This window comes from Ostrea edulis, chromosome 1 (genome assembly GCF_947568905.1).
Source record: "Ostrea edulis chromosome 1, xbOstEdul1.1, whole genome shotgun sequence".
Taxonomy (NCBI): Eukaryota; Metazoa; Mollusca; class Bivalvia; order Ostreida; family Ostreidae; genus Ostrea; species Ostrea edulis.
The window spans coordinates 36,567,596-36,594,301 of NC_079164.1; the positions used below are offsets into that span (position 1 = coordinate 36,567,596).

Genomic DNA, 26,706 nt, shown 5'->3' on the forward strand with positions numbered 1-26,706 from the left:
ATCAAACTGTCGTTACTGGAGGGGTGTCCACACCTCAGAAAACAAATTATTTTAAAACTTCGTTTTCTTTTAAAAGTTGTGCGAGTTGCGTTGTCAAAAATAATTTTAAATCTTACTTTTAGTTTCAACAGGTAGGACTGAGCCTGCTCTGACGTCATTTTACCGTGTTCTTGGATTATTTTTGAGAGAGTTGTCGTTACGTCTGACGCCATTCCTACGTCACCACAGACATAGAAATGTCCACCCTCCTTCATTATATTGTCAAAAATTTGTTGGCTGTTGCCTTTTAAGAGATCTTGCACATATTGCTGAAAAATTTCAAGAGCGACGTTATCTTATAATTACCACATCGTTAACTTGTGTTGTACACAGTGCAGCTCAAAGTTTTATCAAACGAAACTGGTTCAACGGATATATACAGGATATAATAGTATGTTACTATTAATACCTTTTTCTTTCCAGGTTCCCGCGATAAGGCAACATTGACCTGAGATATAACACCTTCCTTTGCGCATGCACTTAATTCAGCTTCATAGATATGATCCATGGTAGACTGTCTGCAGCCGAAATACATACTCATCTCGCCCCAACCCTTCTTTTCTCCATCTGAATAAGTATTGAATTGATTTGCACGTAACTGCTTACAGAATACTTTAGTGCTTGATTTGCACGTAACTGCTTACAGAATACTGCACGTAACTGCTTACAGAATACTGCACGTAACTGCTTACAGAATACTGCACATAACTGCTTACAGAATACTTTAATGCTTGATTTGCACGTAACTGCTTACAGAATACTGCACGTTACTGCTTACAGAATACTTGAAGTGCTTGATACATGAAAGTACAGAAAGCTTCTATGTTTGGAGTGCACGTACGTGAAGGGGGAGGCAGCATCTCGCGCTCTATTTTGCGTTGCTGCCAGAAACTTCTAAATGGGGCAATTCCGGTTCCAGGACCCACCATTACAAGTGGTAGGGTGGCATCGTCTGGAAGATGGAAACTTGGCGCCCTGTAAAGAGCAGGTAATATCAGACAGAAGCTGTGTATAAAGTCGTGTTTATTTGTAACTGAATGCAGTCTTTCTGTTACTTACATCCTAACAACACAGGGAATTGTTTCACCGATATCACATTTATTCAGCCAGGATGAACACACTCCTTCATGCACAGGACCAACTCCACCTTTGGGAGAACATCTCGTATTATTGCAATATTTTTTATTTGTTTTTCTGATATGATTCAAGAATTTGGATTCTTGTTTAGCACTGGATGGTCTGTTTAGTAACCTTACCCATTGTGTTGTATCTGACCACAGCCACTGTGGCGTGGATCTCTCCCGGGAAAGCCTTCGGGGAGGAGCTAATGCTGTAGAACCTCTGCTGAAGCAGGGGGAGTTGTGTCATCAGGAGGGTGGGGTTAACCCGCAGGGAGGGAAATTCCTCAAAAACCTCCACTAGATTTGGATTCCGTTCATGCTTCCAGTCTTCATATGCGTGGATGTCCTGATTTAAAACAGAATCATTTTTAACCCATGAACTCATACAAAGATATCTTTCATGCTTTTAAATACAATGTCTGAATTTGGTGATTATTTTTAAAAGAAGGCAAGAGAATCTCAGATCTTTGTGTAGTGGTTTTGGTATTTATAAACCAACATTTGCGAGGTTCTCGAGTCTGTTTTTGTCGCTTTCCCGTGTCGCCTGTGATGCCAACTGCTTCAGCATATTAACGGAAGGGGGCGTGGTTATATCCAGGAAGCGAGAAAAAGCCGTGCGCAGTGAACATATTGGAATCTTCTCCACCTGCTCCCAAATCTTTGAAGAACCTAAATATATCAAATCAGTCATGGTTAGCGAAGAAAAAATATTTTGCTTAAAAATATGTTCCTGTTCAGAGATTATCATCCGTGTCACGTGACCGGGTATGTACACAGTGTATGTAATGAAATTCACCTAAAGGAGTGGACTTTTCTTGCAGTATTTCGGTTTTGACTATTTGATCTCCCGATGGTGCGTTCTGTAGCCTAGAGAGAATGGATTCTACCATATCTGGAGAATTCTTCGGGAAGATGGCCACGTGATCTCCAGGTACATATGCAAGCTCAGAGGCGCCATATGTGTCTAATTTTACTAAGATTGTCTGTCGGCTGAAAATGAAAATTTGACAGTTTGCTGTACGCTATGATATGTAAATGTTTATATTTACGAAAGAAATAATTTCTGCGAATTCAACAGACCCAGTACTTTAGGATGAGATCAGAATAGTTTATAGATTTTTGTGTAAGTCCTCGTACTTTGAATCAGGTGATTGTAGTTGAGTTCTTTCCATCAGTCGACATGGTAACACTGCTTTATTGTGAACCTTGGACAAAGCTGTTGATAGAAAAATCCAAATAAACAAAACTGGTACAAATGATTTTTCAGTCACACATAAATCTAATAAAGCATACAATAGGTAAAACTTTTTAAAAATGTTTTTCACCATAGTCCATAAATACCACCTTGTGTTAATTTGGTTTCTTTGTCAGCAGGCGTAAGTCTGAATTTCCCGGGGGACCAAGTGAAGTCGGTCTTGGAGAGTGAACTGGTGGCCTCGCTGATACTGGTGTCATCTCCCACACAGAATGTCTCGCAGGCAGCCTGGCAAATTAAATAGCAATGCTACAGTATCTAATCTAAGCTGGAAGGAAATGTATAAAAATAAACCTTTCAGCAGTGATTTTTGTTAGATTAACTACTTAGAAATCCCCCTGCTGCCTGTGACATACACCTGTACTTCGATCTGTACTGACTGACTAGTCAAAGGTGCAATATCAACGTAAAACACTGACACGTGATGTAAAATAGTGTGGTCCTGATGTTAAACACTTATTGACTTGTAACCTAAAGCAGTGTGATGCGGACGTTAAAACTTATTGGCTAGTAAGGAAAAGCAGTGTAATGATGACATTAAGTACTTGAGTACTAGTACCTTAAACGCTTCCTCTGCCCACTGTCTAAACGATTCCTCCTGACCACATAATTCATCACCCTCCATCATTTTGTTTATTCTCATACCTCCCAAAGAGTTTATCATATTATCAACAAAGTGAGCGAAGGCACAAAAATTTGGGTATGCTCTGGAGCCTAGACCAAAGACCGAATAGTGAACGTTAGCCAGCGGGCCGACGTCTGCGTCCAGGTTTCCCGCCGCATCTTGTGACGTATCACCGTGGTCGTCTGATTCGCTCGGGGTACTCATCTTGAAATAGGACATGAACATATGTTCCCCACTAAAACGGAAAGCGATATTTATTTAACTGCATACATGCCTTGGTATTGTTCACAAGCTGATTGAAAACATTCAAACACTATTTCTCAAGGATGTTTGGTTTGCCTACCATCAAATTTTTATGCAAAGTAGACTTGTGTACTAATACATTCCGAAATGATTTCAATTAACCAAGAAAAAATAGTGGAGGGGAGTTGCATCAGTATAATGCTAGTTGTACATTGGAAGGGTTTTTTCATAAATAACATCGTAATGGAATTTAGAAACGATAGCACACATGAACATGCATTAAAACAACACCTTTAGAGCATTTATCTACTGATATACAACGGTTACAGCGAAAGCAAACATCACTTGATATTACAGTTTAATTGATATGAATGTATTTTGTGTATATGATATTGTTGTCATACATACTTTTGAGTGTTTTGTGGAGTTTTCATTTCATGGAGACTTTTAGCGAAAGCCTGCGGGAAAAAAATATTTAAGATAAACCTGATAAAGATCTTTTAATTTCCATAGTCTAATAAAGGGGTGCTTCAAATTATAATTCTCCTAAATTGCACATACTTGACTTCAAACTGCATAATTAAAACACGTCAAGTCAATTTTATTGAGGAAAAATCTGAAGTGACGTACTTCACCATTTTCTGGCGGGTCTCCATTACCAAACGTGCTGGTGACTACCAATAACAGCTGCTCATGTTCCAAGTATATAGGATCATAATCCTCCATGTTCATAACCTGTACATACAAATTAACAAAACAATAGGATCATATTCCTCCATGTTCATAACCTGTACATACAAATTAACAGAACATAACACATAGACGCTGTGGAAATTCCGTAAAAAAAAAAATGGCGAAAAACATTTTCCTGGGAGGAAATTTGACCAATCTCTTGGAAAATTGTACAATTATATATATTTGAAAGCAGACTTGTACATCACCTTAGCGTCGAATGCATGTTTGAAGATTTCACACAGAGATCTCGCGAACCGCTCTGATTTCCCAGTCTCTGTTGCGTACAGTATCGTACACTTCACCCGTCTTGCCAATGCTTTACCCATCAGCTTAGCTGAAAATTTAACCGCCCTGAAAAAAGATATTTTGCTAATGTATAGATATTGAATACAAATCCGTGAAAACTTATTACACCTATATATTGAATCCCGCAGAGCTACCGTACCTGGCGAGTTCTCTGAAGCCAAACTTGCGCTTAGGTCGGTCACCTGATACTTTTCTGTCACGATCTTTCTTCCATATATGTGTCTTCCATGGATCGTCCTAGTAAAATATACACTTATTTAACAATATTTTGCTGCAATAGTTAGTAATGTGTACAAAAAACGGAACCACGAACAACCCGATTTCTCCCGGATTCCCATAAATTGTAGCCATGCTTAGAGAAAGTATTTACGAAATAAAGTGTTGGTCAGTATAATTTTAGTTGTGGGCAGGTATAATACTGACCATATACTCGTAAGAAGGTTTGAGTTTGTATAGTAACATCTCTTGATGGAACACTTCTGTGAGGGAACCGCTCATGGGAGGGACCACCCACACCCAGTCCGCGGGACAACCACCCCGCGCCTTCTGTTCATTCTCCATGTGCTTCATGAAAGATTCCGAGGCCGCGTGGTGATCAGTGATTGTAACACCAAGTTGCTGGAATAAACAGGTGAATAGAGCTTTAAAATGATGTATAAAGTCTCTCTCTCTCTCTCTCTCTCTCTCTCTCTCTCTCTGTGTGTGTGTGTGTGTGTGTGTGTGTGTAATGGAACCTTTATATATACCACACAATGATGGAATAACACACCAGAGAAATCTGATATGGATGAAAAGCGGAGGATATGTACTTAAATAATTTGAAGTTTAAAACTTTCAATTTTATCTTACCTAATAAAAATGCAGTTTTAGTAGAAAGTAATTTAAAATATTAAAGCCTTTGCTGGTCTCGAACGAAACCACATCTACAGATCAGCAGTCAATATATTATATATGTGTACTTCACTGAAACACTTGCCAACTGTGGACTATTTTTTTAAAAAATATATAGGAGCTATGAAACTGAAATTATTCCCCAAATAAAAGATGGAATATCGTTTGTGTGCTTTTCGTATTTAGAGTGATCTGCCCTTGAATAGAACTATATAATTTTATATCGAGTTATTTGTTATTTTTATGTCTTTTAAAGTAAAACAACATTAGTAAATAAAATTTTGCTGTGTTATTCATATAATTTTCTGGTTTATAGAAACAATACGCACTTTTCTTGAATTAACTCAGTTATTTTGTATATATGTGTGACAAACTACCGTTACACTTGAGAATATTTCAGTCTCCATACATTTTTGAAAATAATGTAGAGAAATACATTTTAACTTTTGTTTATATTTATGTTTATTTATTCTATGTGAAAACGTTAAACCTGTGAACTGTTTGGTTCTTGATAGTAAACAATACAATCAGCTTCCCTGCCACTACATGTATCTAAGCATGCTTTTTTTCCTCGTATAAAATTTCTACACAATTATGTCTTTTAATCGCAATTTAGAACATTAGATTTTGAGATTGTTTTGTTATTGATATATAATCATAAAAAAGTAATAGGTTGTAGTCAGAGCTTTATTACATGCTTTTGTGTTCATGCTTTTGAGATTCTTTTTGAAATGATTATTTGAGTATATACGATATAAGTATCAACTGGAAGGCCCTGGAGAAGAATAATGCGTGCACTAATCAGGTCACCTTATTGAGATAAAGTATTCACATATTGGAAAACCAGAAGGCTCTCTGAAATTTCTAAGGATGATTTATTTATACATGTAACATTAATGGATACAGTTTTGGAGTTCCCCTGAGTATTAAGGGTCCTTAACCTACGAACATCATCTTACCAATTTAAAACGTTTACTGTTTTCTTTAAAGGTTGCTTACAATTGCTGTAATTATTTATTACTTCTCAATGGATGCATTTCGATCTGCAAAATTTACTTCACTAAACAATTTAAATTACAGTATTAACAATCAGGTGCCTTCATCGTTTATACGTGCATGCGCCTTCGTCGTGAAATCAGTGGAAAGAGCACGAGAACTGGCGGCCGTTTCACTAACCGATCGTAGATCGTAAACGTACGATTACGTTTAAGATCATTTGACTCGCACGTATACGAGCGTTTCACGAAACCTATCGTAGTCGTAACACTTACGATTGCGATTTACGTCTGACTTTTTAGAACTCTTTTCTCTATGGAGGTAGATTTAAAATTAATCCTACCATGGACAGAAATATTCATTAATTATTTCCTCATGGTTTTAAATATATCCTTATCGTCTGCAGTACCCCATGCAAGTTGACAACAAAAATAATGGAAATTTTGAGCCCGATCTCTAGTGTAACAAAGAAAATTCCTAGAATGTTTAAACAATTGATAGAATAATTTTTATTGACTTTCATGTAACTAAAATGGGGGGAGGGGTGATATAAGAAATAACATAAAAGATTTACATTTTAGAATTTTGAATGTCATGTATCGATCATGATTTGTGGGCCAAATTTCCATCAATAAGTAAACTATGTTCAACGGATTAAAAAAAAAAAATAAGAAAATGAAATTATATTGATAAAAGGAAATAATAAAATGAAAATAAAATTGCACACAAGTAAAGGAAATTTTATCCTGCATCAAACCATGGATATGTACTCCGGCGTTTAATCATTGTTGTAAAATACGCTGTAACACTAATGAATATCTATTCACTTATTTGTATCAATTTCAAACAAATCATGGGCTCAATTTGTTCCTAAAATGACTTGAAATTTATTTTCCCCATGCGTTTGTCTTTTATATATATTTTTCCGTTTAGGCATGTAAGCATATGCTAACTTTCGTCTTTACGTGATGATGTATAATCCAGATCATTTATTAAAAATTATTATTGATATTGCACTTTATGATGATTGATTTTTATATTGTTTAACTTCCCTCTCGTAAATTTTCACTAATATGGAGACATCACCATTGCCGGTGAAGGGCTGCAAAATTTAGGCCTATACTCGGCGCTTAAGGCCATTGAGCAGGGATGGATCTTTATCGTGCCACACCTGCTGTGACACGGGACCTCAGTGTTTGCAGTTCATCCGAAGGACCGCCCCATTTAGTCGCCTCCTACGACAAGCAAGAGGTACTGAGGACCTATTCTAACCCGGATCCCCACGGGTGTGCACTTTATAAAAAGAGGTCGGAACCCCAAGGGTTCGATAATGACCCTTCCCTTGTATGTGTATACATATAGGTCTAGTTTGTATGTTTAATTTCTAACGACCTTCATAAAACTACAGAAACAATCCACTTGCAAAATTGGGATTTTAACCCCTCTCCCATCACCAAGTCATTTTATTATCATATTTTCCTTAAAATGTGTATGTATTATGCAGTTAGTCAGTTGCATCAAAGGTATTGATCTGACAAGAAAAAAAAATAGCTGAGTACGTCGAATCGCAACGTCTCGGATCATTAAATCTACTGTTACTAAAGAAACTTAATTTCTGAACATGAGAATATTAATGTCTTGTATCCTGCCTAATGTTAAATATACAGTCATGTAATCTAACGGTGATGCAGGCATATGTAGCTATACCCCCCCCCCCCTCTCCTATTACTTTTCTAACAACTGTTCTCGATACTATTTCATGCAAAGTTTGATATATTGAACCACCACCCCCCCCCCCCCCCTCACTTTTTAAAATATGAATTCTTGCATTGCCTTTACATTTATTTCAGCAGACTGGTCACAGGGGCTAGGCCCGTTTTGGACCCGAACTCTGTGTTACAATGAATTTACTATATTTGTAGTATCACAGAGCCCGGGCCCAAAACGGATTTGACCCCTGCGAGACTGACATTTCTGTGGTTGTGCGTAACAAAGAAGGACAACTCTAATTGATTTAAGATTCGGGCTCGGACTGTTCAATATTTTTGTGCAAAAGCAGACTGCAAGTCATTGTGATTGTTTTCTTCCTACAAAGCATAAACAAACTCGATCAGGTAAATACTACCACAAAATGATCTCAGACGGGGCCAGCATGGCGGCCATATTGCTCATTTACGTGCATGTAGGAGCACTTACGATAACCCTAGACCACTCGTAGGGTTACGATCAATACTGATCGTAAATCGCAAATCGTAACTTTTAGTGAAACGGTCGTACGTGCTACGTTCACATTTAAGTCTACGTTTACGATCTACGATCGGTTAGTGAAACGGCCGCCAGGATCATTAAGGAGGTCTACCACACACAATCAAAATAAGGCGTGTGTGATCAAGCGTGGTATTGGGACTCTAAAAAATCGTCTTGTGCATCGAGAAATTGTAATTTTAGTCTCAAATCATCAAGAAAAGATTAAAACCCCTGTGAACCAAAAACGCTCGATCTTGTCAGTCGAAAGCTTATTTATTTAATTTTTTTTTATTTTATAGAGATATTAACCCGTTTAACACCTTAACTCGCTGACCTATCCAGACAGGTGAAAACATTTAAACTTTTAAAAGGACCAAGAATTTAATCACGACATTTTATTTTTAGAAAACATTCACCCACTTAAAATGGGGATGATTTTATTTTCAGATTTTCCTTATTTTCCAAAGCTAGGGGAAAGAAAATCTACAATAAAGATCCTGTGATGTACATCCCAAACGCTCACAGGCAGAATTGATCGATTTTGTTGTTTTTACATCCGCTTTGAAAATTAGCTCGTGTAAAACTAAATACCTGCTACTGTTTTTGTTTATGTATTGTGTTGAACTTTCAATGTCATTCGATTTTTTTCTCCCTCGGTACATTAAGAGATGCACTCCACTTTCTCTTCTATACTACCACTTAAATTAGACATCACCATTAATTCACTGATTTTAATTAATTGCTGTGATTGGTTTTACGTGTTTATAACACATAATGTATACCTGATAGCTATATAACACTGCTATGTTGATCTCCACCAAAGCTCTGTCTTTCCACAAGGATGAACTTTTCTTGGTATCTAATCCCATCTTTTCAGCAATAGGCTGTAAGTATAAACAAACTTTTTTTAAAAGAAATTTATGTGAAAATGATTTTTTGGGGATAAACCACCTTTACAAAAGAACAAAACCTACGTGTAAAATGATTTTATTTTTGTAATAAATAAATCAGACATTAACATTTATGAAATTGGGTTACTCTATATTTTTACGACTAAGTAAGCACATACTCTATTTATTCTTTTTAAACTTTTAAAATTTATAGCCAATAAAGAATTTTATAAACACGTAAAGGATCCATTTAGTCTGATGATTTAGGCATCGTAACGGTATCACTATCGTGGAGTTAATGAAATGCATTACTTTCAGAAGATCATATCTTTGAACATCACACAGATCGCGGGCACCGATTTCTGTCCCCATGAACCAGCCATTGAAGGGCGCGGCTGTAAACTCCAGTCCTCCACAATCAAACATTATGCAAGACACGGCAGGCAGTGCGTACCAGCGGATTCCCATCTCTACCAGCCAGGGAAATCTGTACAGAAAAAAATGTCAAATTAAAATTTGGTTGTAAATTGTTTTAGCGAAACTTGTCCTAATTTGTTTTTTACAGCATGGTATAAATGAACCACAGGGGGGCTTGAAACTTTAAAGTTAGTTATATTCTAACACCTCCACCTGGTGTAGCTTAAACAAGTGCATATCTCAGTTTGACCCAAACTGATGTATTATTAAATCGAAAGGGCAAAGTCGCGAAAATTAATGACTTTAACAAAAAACTCCACCAGTTAGATAAGTCAAGGATATTTTACCGACATTGTTGATTAATTACAAAACTTCTATTCATTAAAATTTAATACAGCATAGTCGGGTCTTAAGCTATTTTAAATCTGAAGCTGAAAATTAATATATTTTTCAATCAAGATGTGCTTGCGAGACACTATTCCCCCGTACCTAGACACTGTTGTGACAAAGAACTGCGCACGTTAACTCTGGATTCCCGCCTACATTTTCAACTTGTATATTTTCAAAGGCTTTGCAATACTGCTAATGAGATTTTTTTTTATACAAAGTAGAATTCATTAGTAATTGATTATGAACTTTAATACCAATGTTAATTAATTAAGTGTCCTTATTACAACTCCTTTAGATTAGGGAGTAGAAAAAATATGTTCCTTGAAATCAGGTTATAAAACGTCATATATGTATATTCTAAAATGCTTATTTCAACAAATAAATTAAAAATTCAAATCTAATTTATCCAATTACTTTATATTATTGAGTAAAAATGGGTAATCTTTATGTTTTGGAAATTTATTTGTTAAGCTAAAAGAAAATGCGATTGGGAATTTTCGCTGTGTTTTGATCTGTAAACATATCCCCCCACCCTCTCACTAAAACAACAAAGTTTTGGTCTAAATTTGCTAAATGACAGTTTATAATACCTGTAAAAAGAAATTTGTGTTTCACAGGGGGGGGGGGGGTGTTTTATATTTTTTCCCGTTTTCCATTGATTTCTATAGTAAAATGTGCAACTTTAATCCAAATTATAGTGTTGAGTTGTCTCTCTTTGTTTTGTCAAATAAATCAACTTTCATGAAAATTCATATAAATATCTATATTTTTATTTTAAAAATTTAACTTTTAGAAATTTACCAGAAAGTAGGCAGCGAAATAATACTATCGGTCGCAATCCGTTAACCGCGGTATATGACCTTGACCGTCACAAGAACCTGCCACAAAGCTTTGACCTTGACCTTTTTAGCTCACCAGTATTTATACAGTCTGACTCAAAAGTTAGATTTAAATTTGCGGCAGATAGAGACACACATAAAGACCTATCCCTAGGACATACAAATCATAATTAAAAGATTGGCATTCTAGGGGAAAATCATGTAGACTTGCATAATTTTTGTCAACATCCTTATGCATTCCATGGTGTTACACAATGAATCTATGTGAGTCAAATAAATTATCTAAATGAGTGACTCAAATAAATTATCTAAATGTGTGAATCAAATAAATTATCTAAATGTGTGCATCAAATTATCTAAATGTGTGCATCAAATAAATTATCTAAATGTGTGCATCAAATAAATCATCTAAATGTGTTAATCAAATAAATCATCTAAATGTGTGAATCAAATCAATTATCTAAATGTGTGAATCAAATAAATTATCTAAATGTGTGAATCAAATAAATCATCTAAATGTGTTAATCAAATAAATCATCTAAATGTGTGCATCAAATAAATTATCTAAATGTGTGAATCAAATAAATTATCTATTGTGTGAATCAAATAAATTATCTAAATGTGTGAATCAAATAAATCATCTAAATGTGTGAATCAAATAAATCATCTAAATGTGTGCATCAAATAAATTATCTAAATGTGTGAATCAAATAAATTATCTAAATGTGTGAATCAAATAAATTATCTAATGTGTGAATCAAATAAATTATCTAAATGTGTGCATCAAATAAATTATCTAAATGTGTGAATCAAATAAATTATCTAAATGTGTGAATCAAATAAATTATCTATTGTGTGAATCAAATAAATTATCTAAATGTGTGCATCAAATAAATTATCTAAATGTGTGAATCAAATAAATTATCTAATGTGTGAATCAAATAAATCATCTAAATGTGTGAATCAAATAAATCATCTAAATGTGTGAATCAAATAAATTATCTAAATGTGTGAATCAAATAAATCATCTAAATGTGTGAATCAAATAAATCATCTAAATGTGTGCATCAAATAAATTATCTAAATGTGTGAATCAAATAAATCATCTAAATGTGTGAATCAAATAAATTATCTAAATGACGTCTTACTTGGGGTGTTTGATGGGCACTTCCAATATCAAATCTGTGGGGATTTCAAAAAGTTCTGGGTCCATTCCATTTGCCTGCAGCACGAGCGGTAACACATCCCACATTCCGCCCTTCTCTTTCCAGCCCATTTTCACACAAACCTGTAAATAGTGCAAGTCACGTGTTCATGTACGGCACACTCACAGTTATGAATGTTTGTCACGTGTCCTTGACCTCTGTGACACATGACCTTTCTTTGAACATACCTCTGTGAACTCCACATTTGCAGGGTCTCCTATAATGGAACCGTCTGGCTGTTTATATCCAGCGTATCTAATCAGCTGGCCATTCCAGACTCTAAAGTCGTGTTTCCCGTCAGTTCTGGGCGGGAAAATGGTTATGGCAGACCTTGAATACAGACAACAGTACAACAGTAATCATTTACTGGTTTCCGTTTTCGATTTTAAAAAATCTACCACATCCTCGAAGAAAATGTGTTTCATCATTAATACATACCTTATGTTCCCTTTATTGGTTCCGTATTTTATATGGTTGCATATGGCTTCAAACATGCCTCTTGCAGTTGTGATATGCCTTGCATCAAATACCTGAATACAAAATAATTATCCGAATAAGACTTTTCAAAGTACAATATGTTGATATTCACGAAGTCCATTTTATACTAGGCTATTTAAGGACACTTGATACAAACACAAACAATGGATGGATGGATTGGTATATATTTTTTGCATTAATTTGGTTGCAATGTAATTACAAATATATAACTCTCCAAAAAGATAAGGGACTTGTAAATTTACTATGTTGTTCAAAAGTTGAAATATATTACCCCTCCATATATAACTGTTCACAAATTTTCCCCACTGTTTTGGACTTCAGTGAGAAATCATAGGAATAAATTACACTCCATACGGTAAAATGCATTCATTTTATTTCTTTAAAAAAAACCTTAATTTACTTTTTTATTTTCATCAGTTTTGGGGGGAAACAATGTTTGTATCAAGTATCATAAATCATGCACACCTGTAGTTTATTCCACTGAATTCGTCCGATACACCTGGGAGCATTTCGCCACGCTGTTTTCGCGCCAAACGTGAGTTCACTGGAAGTGAGCTCATAAGTACCCGTCTTCTCGATAGCGGCTACCACCTCTTCCAACCGCTTATGGTACGATTGCGAGTTAATTCTGCGAATAAAAAGATAGCATTGAACCTTAAAAGAAACTTACATAGAACTACGCCGATGTATAATTTTAATGCTTAAGTACACCACATCGTAGATTAACTGAGAGGGCTCATCAGTGCTTTTACCCGTGCTTTGACGGAGAACAATTTTTCATACTCTAAATGAATTTTTGTGCATATAATGAAACGGAAACCTGAAACTCCAAACTCTATAATCATGTCCTGAAAGTTTATTTGTAGAGAGAATATAAAACCCAAAACATCAGTATCTCTGCAACATGAAGTTCATAAGTTGCAATGCTTGCCTGAACCACGCTCATGAGGATACATGCATATTGTAGTAAGTTCTTGCTATTGCAAAAATACTCTAATTGAAAAAAAGGAAATCTTTGAAGATCTGCCACAGACGAAATCTGGTTCTAGGTGTCGTAAGTTTAAATATCATTTTGACAATAATTGGTAGTCTTTGTTTATATATATATAGATAGATAGATAGATAGATAGATAGATAGATAGATAGATAGATGGATAGATAGATATAGATATCCTCAATATATGCAGGCATCTTGTCCCACCTTCGCTTTTGGGGCCGTAATTTGAACAAACTGGAATTAACAACAACATAAAGATCACTGTATTGAATGAATGTAGACTTCTTTTAATTAAAATTGTTCCATAAAAAAATAAAGTAACTTGCTTGTATATTTCTTTGTAAAATGTAAACCACCACGACCCCGGGATCACGATACATGTGTATAAGAAAACAACTAGAATTTACATAATACAAGGATGTTGTCGAGTATCACATTACTTTATCATGTTCTTGAGAATTACTATCTATTGTGACGATTTTAAATATCTCCGTTATTTTTCATTACGTCATACTGTAATTTTTTTTTTTTAATTATTACATAAAACTATTGTTGTTTTTTTTTCAATTTCCACCCACCTACTAAAACAAGACTAAAACAAAAATTTAATGCCCCATCACATGTACTATTGCGCACTGGAAGCATTCGTACACGGATGTTCATTTGTGAAATTAAACTGCTAGTTGTCGTGCAATTTCTACGGGGACGATCACGTGTTCAGTGGAGTAGTACTATCTGAAAGCCGGTTAAGCTCTGCAGTAACTGTATGATTTGGTGCATGGGGTGGGGTGGGGATATTCCCGCCTGTTTACAAAATTTCAGTAAAATGTTTTTGTTTCTAATCATCATTGCTCAGTGACCTATTTCAGTCTATCTGAGATCAAAGATATGTACAAAAATGTACGTGAAGAATGAACGTGATTAACATTAAAGATAGTTATTTAGAACTCCTCAAGGTTACTTTTTAAGCCATTAAAACTAGGACGTAAACTGGAAAACCACAAGGAAATATACTAAGGCAGTTAACATACTTTATTAACATTTTCAACAAAGTGTCTTACTCTAACAATGTCAAGTAGTAGTTGCAGGGTCAAAGTTTTTATGCCCACGAAATCGTAGAGGGGGTGGGGGTATTTTGCTGTTCGTCTGCCCGTTTCTTTGTCTGCAACTTTAATTTTGTATATAACTTTTAAACTAACACAAAATATACTTCATACTAGGTCAAACTGAAGTTCAAGGTCATTGATTGGTCAAGGTCATCCATTAAATTTAAATTTATCACAATTTTGTATGTTGTTTAACTTATCACTTTTATGATAGAGTTATTAAAGCGGCATGATTTTAATAAAGCAAAAAGCGTGCATGGGGACCATTCAAGAATTTTCCCTCGTGTAGAGACGTCACCAACTTTAGGTGAAGTGCCGTTTTGACCTATGCATGGTTCATACGGCCGTAGTAGTGAGGGTTCTTTATTCTGCCGTGTTAGCGCTTTATACGTACGTCCACGTGAAGCGTACATTCATATCCCCACGTGTTCTTAAGTAAATCACCACGTGTTCTTAAGTATATCACGTTTGAGTTCATGATTCCCCCTTTCGATTGCTCGTAAAGTAAAATGAACGCTTTTTGCTTTGTTAAAATCATGAGCCTTTGATAACCCTATCATAAAAGTGATAAGGAATATTCAAAGCATGTATCGGAAAGTTTAAGAATCCACAATCCCAGGCTTAAGAAGCAAGCACTATCGGCTGAGGTTCCATTCTGTCCTACGGATAATTACTAAACCGAATAACTATTATAATCCCGGAGAAATGTGACAACAGATTTAATTTTCTAACATTTAAACTTAGCAATGCCATAATTTGGCAATTAATGATGATTATTTAATAAATATAAACATTTTTAATTGAAAAAATATTTGCTAAACATTTCATTAATTTCGATTTATTTGAGAACTAGGCAGTCCTAACATTACCTTTGAACCAAATGTTGCAATCTTAGTTTTATTATCCTGTTTCAATATACATGTACCCTGGTACTAGTATTAGAAAGGAACTTATATTTAAATTTACATATCAATCATTATAAATGATATAGTGCTATATAAATATGGTATTATTATTACGAAAATCGATAGCGGATTGGGGCTTTGTTATGATATCAAATAATTTCTTGGATTTTCCGTCAACTACTCCCTGCCGCCACACACCAATGTTCTAATTTTAACAACCAATGATTTACGAGTGAATTCCCATTCTACACTCATACTCCTTCTCTGTCTGTTGGTAGTCCTTGGCAATGAGCACTTTTTTATTCTTCTTTAAATTCAATTAACATAATACTATATATGCATTTCCCCTGGGTTTCCTCCTGTCGTATAGTTCTTGATTAGATATTCTATTTAACATTCCATCCTAATTATCAGACCTGGCCTGCCCTATTCTACTCCACCTTACATTCCTTTCTAATCACCAGACCTAAGCTGTCCTACTCTATTTTACATTCCTTCCTTATCACCAGGTGTAATCTCCCCTGTTCCATTTTTCAATACTTCACATTCCATCCTATTCCACACACCTACTCTCCCCTATTCTGCTTTACATTCCCTTCCCATTCAATAGACATAGCCTTTCCATGACTTCCGGAGAAAGTACGCAAGTCAGGAAGTGCATATGACATTAAGCCCCCCTCTCTTGGCCCAGTCAACCAGGCTGTGTAGGAACGATGATTTGTGGGAATCTCTGTTGTGAGATACATGTCTCCCTCATGGCTTTGTGTATACTCCCTGCTGAGATACATTTCTCCCTCATGGCTTTGTGTATACTCCCTGCTGGAATACGTCATCCACGAGCGTTCGGAACCGTTTTCAGTAGTACTCTTTGTTCAAACATGCGCATGTACAGCGATAAACACAAAATATCTATTCTGCAACACGACCAATGGTCAGTGTCAGTATGACAGCCACCGCTTTATTGTAACAGACGAAATATCTATTCTGCAAAAATAAATTAATTTCACTTGCGCCGTATCATAAAATTGATGGAGATTAAAGCTGGGAAAGAGATTTAAAGGGAAGAATAATTCATTAAAAAAAAAGTTTGGGTCATAACTGAAGTCCATTTTACGGTTAGAAGCTTTTGAAATCTGTTAAATAGATTGGGCTGAAACATTCCAATTTTAATTTGATCCAACATATTTCCGTTCAATATCTCTATTCCACTTGGAGAAAGCAGGAGCGAAGTTGTATATGAATGGCCCCCATCTGACTATCAAAGTCTTTTAAAAATAAAAGTATTAAACACTCTGTCCATTCTACGAGTAGAGACAGTAACAAAATTTCTAACAAAATATTTCACCCTATAGACCTTCACAACAGATAGATAACAAGATTTATTTCAATAGATCTCACAACCGTTCGCGGTAGATCAGTGGTAGAGCGTTCGCTTCGTAGCCAGGGGGTCGTGAGTTCGAGCCCTGCTCGTGCATAGGCCACTTCAAACCTAAGACGTCGATGTCTGTACTGATTGCTCCTTCACCAAACGCTGGGTATTTAGAAGTGAAAATCACCGGTCTTTCGGTTGGTTGATGTATTGTTTAACGTCCCGCTCAAGAATGTTTTACTCATATGGAGACGTGCCGGTGAAGGAGTGCAAAATTTAGGCCTATGCTCGGCGCTTACGGCTTTTAAGAAGAGAGGGATCTTAATCGTGTCATACCTGCAGTGATAGGGGGCGTCAGTTTGGGGGGTCTTACCTGAAGGAGCGCCCCATTTAGTCGCCTCTTACGACAAGCAAGTGGTATGACCTTAAAAACGGGGGTCCCTTGTCGCGGCAGGTGTTGACACGTTAAATAACCCTGACTGCTACGCCCCTGAACGCTAAACATAGGTCTTAATTTATAATGCTTCTCAATATGAGGGAAAATTCTCGAACAGTCGTAAAATAGCTATCCAACAGAGTTCACCCCTATTTCACAATATATCTCTGACAAAATCTCCAACAAAAGATAAAACCTTATTGATTTTCACAATATACATATACAAATATCCATCAGCAGATTTCATTCTATAGTTTAAAAGGTGAAGATAACGAACAGTGATCAATCTCATGACTCCTATAAGGAATACAAAATAAAGAGTAGGGCAAACATGGACCCCTGGACATACCAGAGTTTGGATAAAATGTCTAGGAGGAGAAAGCATCCCCTGTTGACCGGTCACACCCGCCGTAGTCAAAATGAGTGTGTAAAGAACAGCCTCAATTGGAATGAATCATATAGTGATGGAAATAGAATCTGACTCATCCTATGGCACAGTGATGTAATTCAGTAATTTCTATCAGTAGAATAAACACAGTAAATGTCTACTAGTAGGCCCCACCAATGAATCTGTATCAAAATACTCCAACCATTAGATCTCAACAAAAATCTAAACCCTCGTAAAAAGACTATGATAGTTAAGTATTAAAATTTAGCACACTGTATACAGCTTTAAATTCGCTCCTGCTTATTTTCAAGGTGTCTTGTATTAATCCATTTCTCGCACTTTTAAAGTCACAGTTTACACGTGCCGCTTCCTTATCGATGTATATCAACTATAGGTTTCCATTTACAATTTTTGACAATAAAAAAAAAAATCGAAAATCCAACTGTATGAAAATCAGATTATATACAGTAGTAAATCAAGATATCAAAGTGTTTTCTATCCTTAAGTTATATATCTTACTATCCACTACAAATCTGATCAAGTGGATCCATCCAGTAAATCTCAACCAAAAGATTCTGACCCAAAAATCTCTACCAAAAGATTCTGACCCATTAAGTCTACCAAAAGATTCTGACCCAAAAATCTCTACCAAAAGATTCTCACCCAAAAATCTCTACCAAAAGATTCTCACCCAAAAATCTCTACCAAAAGATTCTCACCCATTAAGTCTACCAAAAGATTCTGACCCAAAAATCTCTACCAAAAGATTCTCACCCATTAAGTCTACCAAAAGATTCAGTCTACCAAAAATCTCTACCAACAGACTCTGACCCAGTAAATCTACCAAAAGATTCTGACCCAATAATTTCTATCAAAAGATTCTGACACAGTAAATCTCTTCAAGTAGACTTCGCTCGGTAGACCTCTCCCAAAAGACTCAACCATATAAATATTTATCAGTGAACTTCATCCAGTAAATACATATTAATCGTGTGACATCTGAAGTGTGTCTACCTTTTGATGGAGGTGTAGTATTGCTCTATGAAGTCTTTGGCCTGTAGTAATACCTCCTCCTTTGGGCGGGGTTCCCCCGGACCTCTCTTATTGCTGGTGAACCCCATGATCGATCCCAAGCACCGATTTGAGTTGCAGGGAACATTCTGTTACAAAATAAATGAAAGGATAGCAGATCTGGTGTAGTGTTAATGGTTCTCTGAGTAGAATGTACAAAATCAAGTACATGAACTGGCCCTGGTGTAGCCACAAAGTTAATGAAGCTTTTTCATACAAGAAGGCGATGAACTAATAGATGACAATAAGCATCAGTGTCAATTCAGCAGAAATTAATTGTAAACAAACAAAATTGAAGAGGTTTTTCCGTTTTTTCTTGGGGCAATTCCCGATATATTCATTATATTTTTACCCAATATTGACAGGGGCTGCTCTTTTACACACACAAAAAATATAATTTGTTTACATTGTATGAATTATGCTGAAAATTGTTACTAAAACCGAATTTGTTAATATTGGCAAGCTGGTATATGACTCTATATTCGTTAGGTGACAATTTGATGAATAGACAATGGCTAATTTGGCACGTTTACAAACAAACTTTGTCATTGATTAAATTATCTAAAGAATTTAGATGTGAGAACATGAAGATTGAATGTTTTGCGATGTAAATTACGTAAATTTACTACTTAAGACAAAGACTTTCCGAAACATGTTCTAGATAATTAGTGTCTATTCATCAAATTAATGAATTAACAATAACCAAGAAAACCAACAAAATCAAAAACAAACAAAAAACACAACTGACTCACCTCTAAAGACTTGTTGTGTAATGTGTCCGTATACACTATCTTTTCATCTGCAACATTTTTAATCTTCACGAACTTTTTGGCGGAATTTGCCGACACTGGTCTCTTTCTTCTTGCAGACGGACTGTGAGCCTCGTCATCAGACCATCCGTTCGCATGGCCGTTCTGACCTGCCCCGTTCACCTTCAATGTCGTTGAGGAATTCGGTATTATTTTAGAATCCATATTTTGCTCTACTTTTTTATTGCCGGGTTCCTCAGTAGGCTTATGATCTGTCGCTGCTGAGTTCTTAGTTACCTCGGGGTTGGTTTTTGGGGTCCCTGACGAGGATCTGTCGGTTTGTGTCACTACTATTGCTGGAGATCCCCCGTTACACTGTGAAGTAGTAACTTCGGTCTGCGAGTTGGTGGCCGTTTGCACTCCGGCGTCAATCACACTGCTTCTGGTAACTAATGTTGTTGAACTCATAGGAAAATGTCTCTCAATTGGGCACATGAAACAGTTTTCCTCAATAGTTGTGTCGTGCAGACACTTTTCTGCTGACGAGTTGGGTATTATGTTATTGCTGCGGTTAGCCTTGTTCCTGCTGTAATTAGAGGGAGACTGGGATCGGGAGCGACTGAACGTTCTCCGTATGCGGCCCACGAGGGAATCGTTTGTAGGGACCACTTTGGTCACTCTTACAGTCTTAGGAACACCGTTTTCCTGAAAGGTGGTTTCAAGGTGCGTGGAATATCCATCCGGTCCTCGCAAAAGTAGGGCGACCGGGGCATCAATTGGTAAAGCCTTTAACAGTTCTACGGCGTTTTCATAGCTGGTCTCTGACATGTCAATCTCATTTACACGGGTTATGACATCACCAACATGGACCAACCCACTCTGTTCCGCCATCCCCCCGGCCACCAAGGCGGATATACAAACAAATGGCGGGGCTTTCCGAGGACGTATAAGAAAACCCAATCCATCTTGTCGTCTCTTGATTAATTTAACCCGTATCAAATTATAGTCTTCCATGACAAATCAGCCTTTGCAGTAGTAGTCTCATAAGGCACCAGGCCGTCTTCTCAGGTAGAAATGTACTGCTACACTAAACAATTATTTTTCAATATGTTGATTTCATCAGTTCAAAGTGGTTCTATGTATCCATCACAGGTGATGTAGCGTGCGATTTCCGTAAGATATATATCTGAAAGAAAATAACTATACGATTAAGAGCAACACTGATCGAAGTTTAAAACGCATTGATCTATTGATCGGACGTGACGTTTTAAAACAAAACTGTTAGGACTTATACAATTTGCTTTGTCGATGATAAGTTGAAATACCTTTAATACCACGAAGTCAATGCAAAGTTATATATTGGGAACTTAATCAACAGAGTTTTGAACTCGAAAGAGTTACGTAAAATATGTCTGACCTCTGGTATTATTTTATATTGAAATTGCGAAGCATTTCAAAAATATTTTAAAAGAGTTAACACCAAATCGATGTACATAGAATATCATTATCTCGAGACCTCTTACAATTTGTATCAAATTTATCACTGAAACCACATAATCCATATCAATCATTGCCTTGTCATTGTAGACTCCACCAATCCCCCAAGTCGGGGTGTCATTTTAATACAGATACAGTATCATGTGTACAGATACAGTTTTATGTGTACAGATACAGTTTTATGTGTACAGATACATAATTTTGAGTAAGGATATGTAGGAGAATATTGTTTTGAAAAGATATATGAATCTGAGAGCGCCCCCAGGCATGCACATAAAGCGACTGGTGCCATTACAGAGATCTCTAGTTCTACGTGAGGGGATGCCTGAAACAGATCTTGTTTTACGGAGAAACCGGGTAGGAATTTTCATATTTCAAATTTGATTACAAGTATATGAATTTTCGGGAATTTTTACATTTCAAATTTGATTATATGTATATGAATTTTCACATTTAAATTTGATAACATGTTTATGAATTTTCAAAGATTTTCACATTTTGAATTTGATTACAAATATATGAATTTTCATGATGAATACTGTTTTGTTTTGGTCACATTAAGCATAAAAAACAATGCGTTTACCAAAAAGTTCGTGAAGTTTAATTTTCACATTTAAAGTTTCACATTTGTCGTTTTTGCTGCGTCAGGCCTCAGTGAGAAAGAATTCTACTTGGATAAACAGATGTCTTCCACCGGAAATGGGACTGTCCGACTTATAACATGCATATATATAAGATATTGGCATATTGTACCATCCTAAGTAAAAATAAAAAAATTAGCGTGTTTCAAAAATCCGTCGTTACCTAACAGTGAAAATCAAACTGAAAATCATTTTTGACAAGAGAGGTTTTAAGTTTGAGTGAAAATAAAATAATACCAATTTTCACTTTGTATGAAATGACCATGGTTTTTTTTAAAATTTGTATTAGGATGAGAGATTCATTTACGAATGAATTATCTAAATTGATTGCCGGTGATTTTCTGTGGACGTAATGACACATTGCACGTTATAGTGCTATTCCATTGATAGGTTTCTGTTGTCTTCTCGTCATATATGTAAATATTCCACTTCATTAGTTCTGTGATACTCCAAGACACTGTAAACAACTCTTCCAAATTATTACCGAGGGTCGCTTTGTTTTTATACATAAATCGGAACATCGCTAGACTTGACGGAAAATGCCGAGCTAAGTTGCACCTAACGATATCTCTTGCAAGAAGTAACTTTGCTCAATATCATTCATTTACATTTGTTTTTAATTCAAATTGTAACTTTTTATCTACGTTTTTAAATTATAGACATCAAGCAGTGTACGAAGTCAACAGAATTGAATACACTATCGCCCAATATGTTTAATATCTAACCTCTTTTCGTCACACTAATGGTAAAATAAACATACTGATGACTCTAATTATTACAGGAATGTACCAGATCTCTGTTCCTAGTCCCACATTTAGGGGGTGTTTTTTCTTTCTTTAAAAGATGATAGTAACTACAATTCGAGAAGTGAAGTATGAAGGCTATATTTTGAGTATTTCTTATTCCTGTGCAAGCACATGCCACACATTTCCAATCCGTGATGAGAATTTTATATCGTTTACAATATCCTAGCCTTTCCTTAAGGAATAACTGTCTTAAAATATTCTAAAGCCTTTACTTACGAATCACTGTCTTCATAGATACACTGAGTAAGTTCTACGTTTTCTATGAGGAAAAGATTATTTCATCTAATTCAATTATACGACCTCACAATTGATTCACGCCACATTGCGTCTATGAGAATATGAACCCACTGGGAAGGAAAGGACATAGGGTAGTCTTGACATTAGAATATCTATATTTTTTATGTTTGAATATAGATATAAGTAGTAGGGCTATGAGGAGGATACGACATGACACGTGGTATTTAAATGCCATGTTAAATTACTGTTGAAAATGTTAATGCTCCAAAATTTCTGAAAATATCATGGCCGCATCCATTCATCTTGTCCAAAGAAAAAATCCGATATGATTAAATAATATGAATTAGTAAATTTTCAGCAATGGCATATGGTTTATAGACGGAAAATGTAATGCCAGAAGAAGAAAAACTCGTCACAGACGCAGATCACAGGAGATAGTGCAATGTGAATTTCATCGGGAGGACCTCATTCACGTGTAATGTCGTAATTAACTCTCATCAAAGATTCATGTGATGGCCCGTTCTGAGGGTATAGGAGGTGATGTCTTGATTGAACACGTGATGTGCAAAAATTATCACTTACTCAATTAATGGAGAAATCCACAAAATATTTTTTTCTTTTAAAAATGAGAGTTGTTTCTTCTGCATGCATTCCTTGCTTTCAGAGTGCGTGAAATACATCATACTATATTTAACCCTCATAAAATACTTGCAATGTAAAACGCATTTTCATAGTTTAAATTGATCGTGAAAATTTGATTTAAATGTTAATTTCTTTCTTTAACTTTAAATTTTCGAAGACTCCCTTCAACATGAACTAAAATGTTTAATTTTTCTTGTTATAGTAATAGCGCGCGACATTAAGACATTTCAAGAGTTGTAGATGTAAAAGTCAGCTTGAAAAAATGCAGTTCGGTGAGGGGAGAACCATACTGAAAGGGTATTCCGAACGACTGCAGTTCAATGAGGGGGAAAAAGCAAAATTAATACCGAAAAAAATCTATTTCCGTATTTGAATCTCCACATAAAGATCAGCTTTGACAGAAATGCATTGCTAGTAAATACCAATCAATTTCCAGTTATTTTTATTATTTAGCTTGCACTTGATTGTATCTGAGCACGCAAGGACTTCATCAATACTTGAAACGCTCTTTCATTCTTTCCACCCCCCGCCACACCCCAAAATAGACGAAAAACACCTTTTTACATTTATGAAACAAACACAAATAAAATCCCAAAAGCGAAATGATAAACCTCACTTTAGAAGAAGAAAAAAATCGTACGATACGCAAAAATAGCAATCCTGCATTCAACCGGGAGAGTCCACTCGTTAAGTACACCTTTTGTTTCCGATGACAATATTAACTGTAATACGAAAACTGGAGAAAATCTTTTTACATATAACGATGGCTAGTTGATGTCAATACACCAATAAGCTTAAAATACAATGTTATTTATCCCATGCAGAGATAGCTCAACATGCCCGTTTGAAGAGCCTAGACATAATTAGGTATAATTAAGTCTATGCACATCTACGCATTACCACAAGCCTTTCGGTTTGACTGCTTCTAATCACTTTCTTACCTCAGTGTTAGTTCTTCCTTCTATAGGAATGGAAAGCAATGGCATGCAAAAAGTAATAATTACAGAGGGCTGGGAAAATGTAGGATATCGCTTGAATGTAATGAAGATGAAAGGTGATTAAATACAATTTGATTTCCGCTGAAATCCAGCATTCTCAAAGAGTCGGTCACTCCGAACCAAACAACACAAAGCAGTCCTCTCCTTCTTTTTACAAGATCCTGTAATCAAATTGACTCCCAATAACCAGTGCAGTGGTGGATCCTTATTCATGAGTTTTATTACTGAGTAATAGTGGGAAGAGCAATTCGATAGTAGATGTATTATGTGCGCAATATAGACTTGTATGTTGTAAAAACGAAATTGCTATTCAGGGAGATATTGTTTAGACAGATAAAAATCCAAATCAAATATGAAATATTTTTATCTCAAACCCTTAGGCGTATTTGGTAGTAAAATATTTCATTATGGTTAAAGTACGGTTGGGTCGAACGAAAATGGTCACGTGATAAGATCTTGGAGTTGCAGCTCTTTTAATTATCGTCAATTGTAAAAAGAAGATCGATAGAACGGTACTCGCTCTATTGAGTGGAAGATATCCGTAAATTTAAAAAAGACGAAAGTACAATGTACGGAGTGTGTATGGGTGGTATATATATATATATATATATATATATATATATATATATATATATATATGCTCTGCCGCATTGCTATTGAAACAATAGCCTTGAATGGTGGCGATGATATAAAAAGAGACATTTCTACAGTCATAGCATTTCAACTGAATTTCTAACAACTAGGGTTTTCGATCATATTGGTTTAGGGAATAATTGTCAATAGATGACAATTTTATTGTAATGAAGTGAGATACTCTTGGATGAATACAAATATTATATCCATATGTGTAGGAGAGAGATAGAAAGTGTATTTTCATTGGAGAAGATAAAAAAAAGCTGTAAAATGCAACCACACAGCCTTAAGTACTTTGCAGTTAGAACATGTATATTTTGATAAGTAACATATAACACCCCCAGAAATTGTTCTTCAGAGTATTAAAATGTATATTTACAGAGCCACAATGTAGAAAAATAAACCCACTCTGTTGTTTGATAATATGATATGTTTGATAAATGGGAAACCAATACACACCTGTACCGGTGTAAAGTCAAGGATTATAAACAATTAGCTCTAGTAGGCAAACATTCACTTGGAATTTTGTAAACATTTTGAACTTTAAACTACTGTATATATAACGTGATATAACAGGGAGATATTCAATGAACAATTGCTGGTGTTGGCTTCCTTGTTTCTTACAATACAGGTATTCAATGAACAACGACGTTATGCAACTGTGAAAGTCGACTAGATGCTGACTATAACACAGTTTAAGGAACTCGATAACGTCGCTGCTGTTTGTTCGTCGTTTAGGAATTCAAAATTGAATATTAATAAGTATTACTGGTACAGGGGTTTTCTCACATGTGCATGGAATGAAATTTTACATAAACAATTGTTTTTAAAAAATTCTTTTTCTTTTAAACCTTGTACATCGAATGTTTTATCCCGAAAATGGACTCATATATCCTAAATATGACGACAGTTAAAATTTCTGGTGTTGTCAAGCGCAGACAGTTACACAATCAGAGACTCTCGGGATGATTATTCAAAAAGATAACTTCACACGCCGACATCTTGGAACAATACACCACGATGTGCAATTCTGAGTCAAATAACGCTAATCCATAAATCTCTACAAATTCGAGGGAATTGATGGCATCTATAAATACATTGGTATATTGATGCACTTACATTATCCCAGAAAACATTGTTTTAGATTCATCAGGTGTTCCACATCTTTTACTGATTTTGACAAACTACTGTTAAGTAATGATAAAAATAACTTACCCACTGTAGTGGAGATTTAGTCGGAACACCTGTCAGATTTAATTCTATAATGGTATTAAATTTATAGGTGTCGTATTTATCGCTTAAATAGGTTGCTGGTTTATTTTATGAAATTAATCTGCAAGATATAATAACAGTCCTAGGACCACGAGGTTAAATCAAACATATCCCTCCTTGGGAAACGTCACTGACCAAGGGAAAGCCACCTTGGTTTGAATGACACACAATATTGATCAACATGTCACAAACTATTAAGGTTGTTCGGCTAAATATCGCGAATGGGTTTAAACTCATTTTTAATTACGTGTAACTTAAATAA

General features: G+C 35.6%; 1 protein-coding gene and 1 long non-coding RNA gene across 8 annotated transcripts in view; one reads left to right on the forward strand and one right to left on the reverse strand.

The window, feature by feature from the left end:
* LOC125657878 (nitric oxide synthase, brain-like) overlaps positions 1-26,706 on the reverse strand; it is a 73,390-nt gene that overhangs the window by 2,658 nt on the left and 44,026 nt on the right. For 6 of the 7 annotated variants that reach the window (XM_048888751.2, XM_048888777.2, XM_048888785.2 and 3 more), the window contains 23 exons: positions 19,722-20,904; positions 18,913-19,058; positions 13,163-13,325; positions 12,638-12,729; positions 12,388-12,529; positions 12,143-12,282; positions 9,661-9,835; positions 9,241-9,342; positions 4,748-4,942; positions 4,464-4,561; positions 4,225-4,369; positions 3,914-4,018; positions 3,692-3,741; positions 2,975-3,275; positions 2,505-2,643; positions 2,298-2,376; positions 1,957-2,150; positions 1,660-1,829; positions 1,296-1,506; positions 1,099-1,186; positions 881-1,014; positions 449-606; positions 117-308 (listed from right to left, as the gene is read on the reverse strand). In XM_048888751.2, the coding sequence (XP_048744708.2) occupies positions 117-308; positions 449-606; positions 881-1,014; positions 1,099-1,186; positions 1,296-1,506; positions 1,660-1,829; positions 1,957-2,150; positions 2,298-2,376; positions 2,505-2,643; positions 2,975-3,275; positions 3,692-3,741; positions 3,914-4,018; positions 4,225-4,369; positions 4,464-4,561; positions 4,748-4,942; positions 9,241-9,342; positions 9,661-9,835; positions 12,143-12,282; positions 12,388-12,529; positions 12,638-12,729; positions 13,163-13,325; positions 18,913-19,058; positions 19,722-20,732 (4,230 nt within the window). In that variant the 5' untranslated portion in view covers positions 20,733-20,904. Of the gene's footprint in view, positions 1-116; positions 309-448; positions 607-880; positions 1,015-1,098; positions 1,187-1,295; positions 1,507-1,659; positions 1,830-1,956; positions 2,151-2,297; positions 2,377-2,504; positions 2,644-2,974; positions 3,276-3,691; positions 3,742-3,913; positions 4,019-4,224; positions 4,370-4,463; positions 4,562-4,747; positions 4,943-9,240; positions 9,343-9,660; positions 9,836-12,142; positions 12,283-12,387; positions 12,530-12,637; positions 12,730-13,162; positions 13,326-18,912; positions 19,059-19,721; positions 20,905-26,387; positions 26,495-26,706 lie in introns of those variants that run through there. The other variant, XM_048888795.2, reaches the window with a different exon arrangement.
* Positions 21,306-26,706, forward strand: part of LOC125657919 (uncharacterized) — a 31,139-nt gene continuing 25,738 nt past the window's right edge. Inside the window, exon 1 of the long non-coding RNA XR_007363524.2 lies at positions 21,306-21,572. This is a non-coding gene — a long non-coding RNA (uncharacterized LOC125657919). The remainder of the gene's footprint in view (positions 21,573-26,706) is intronic.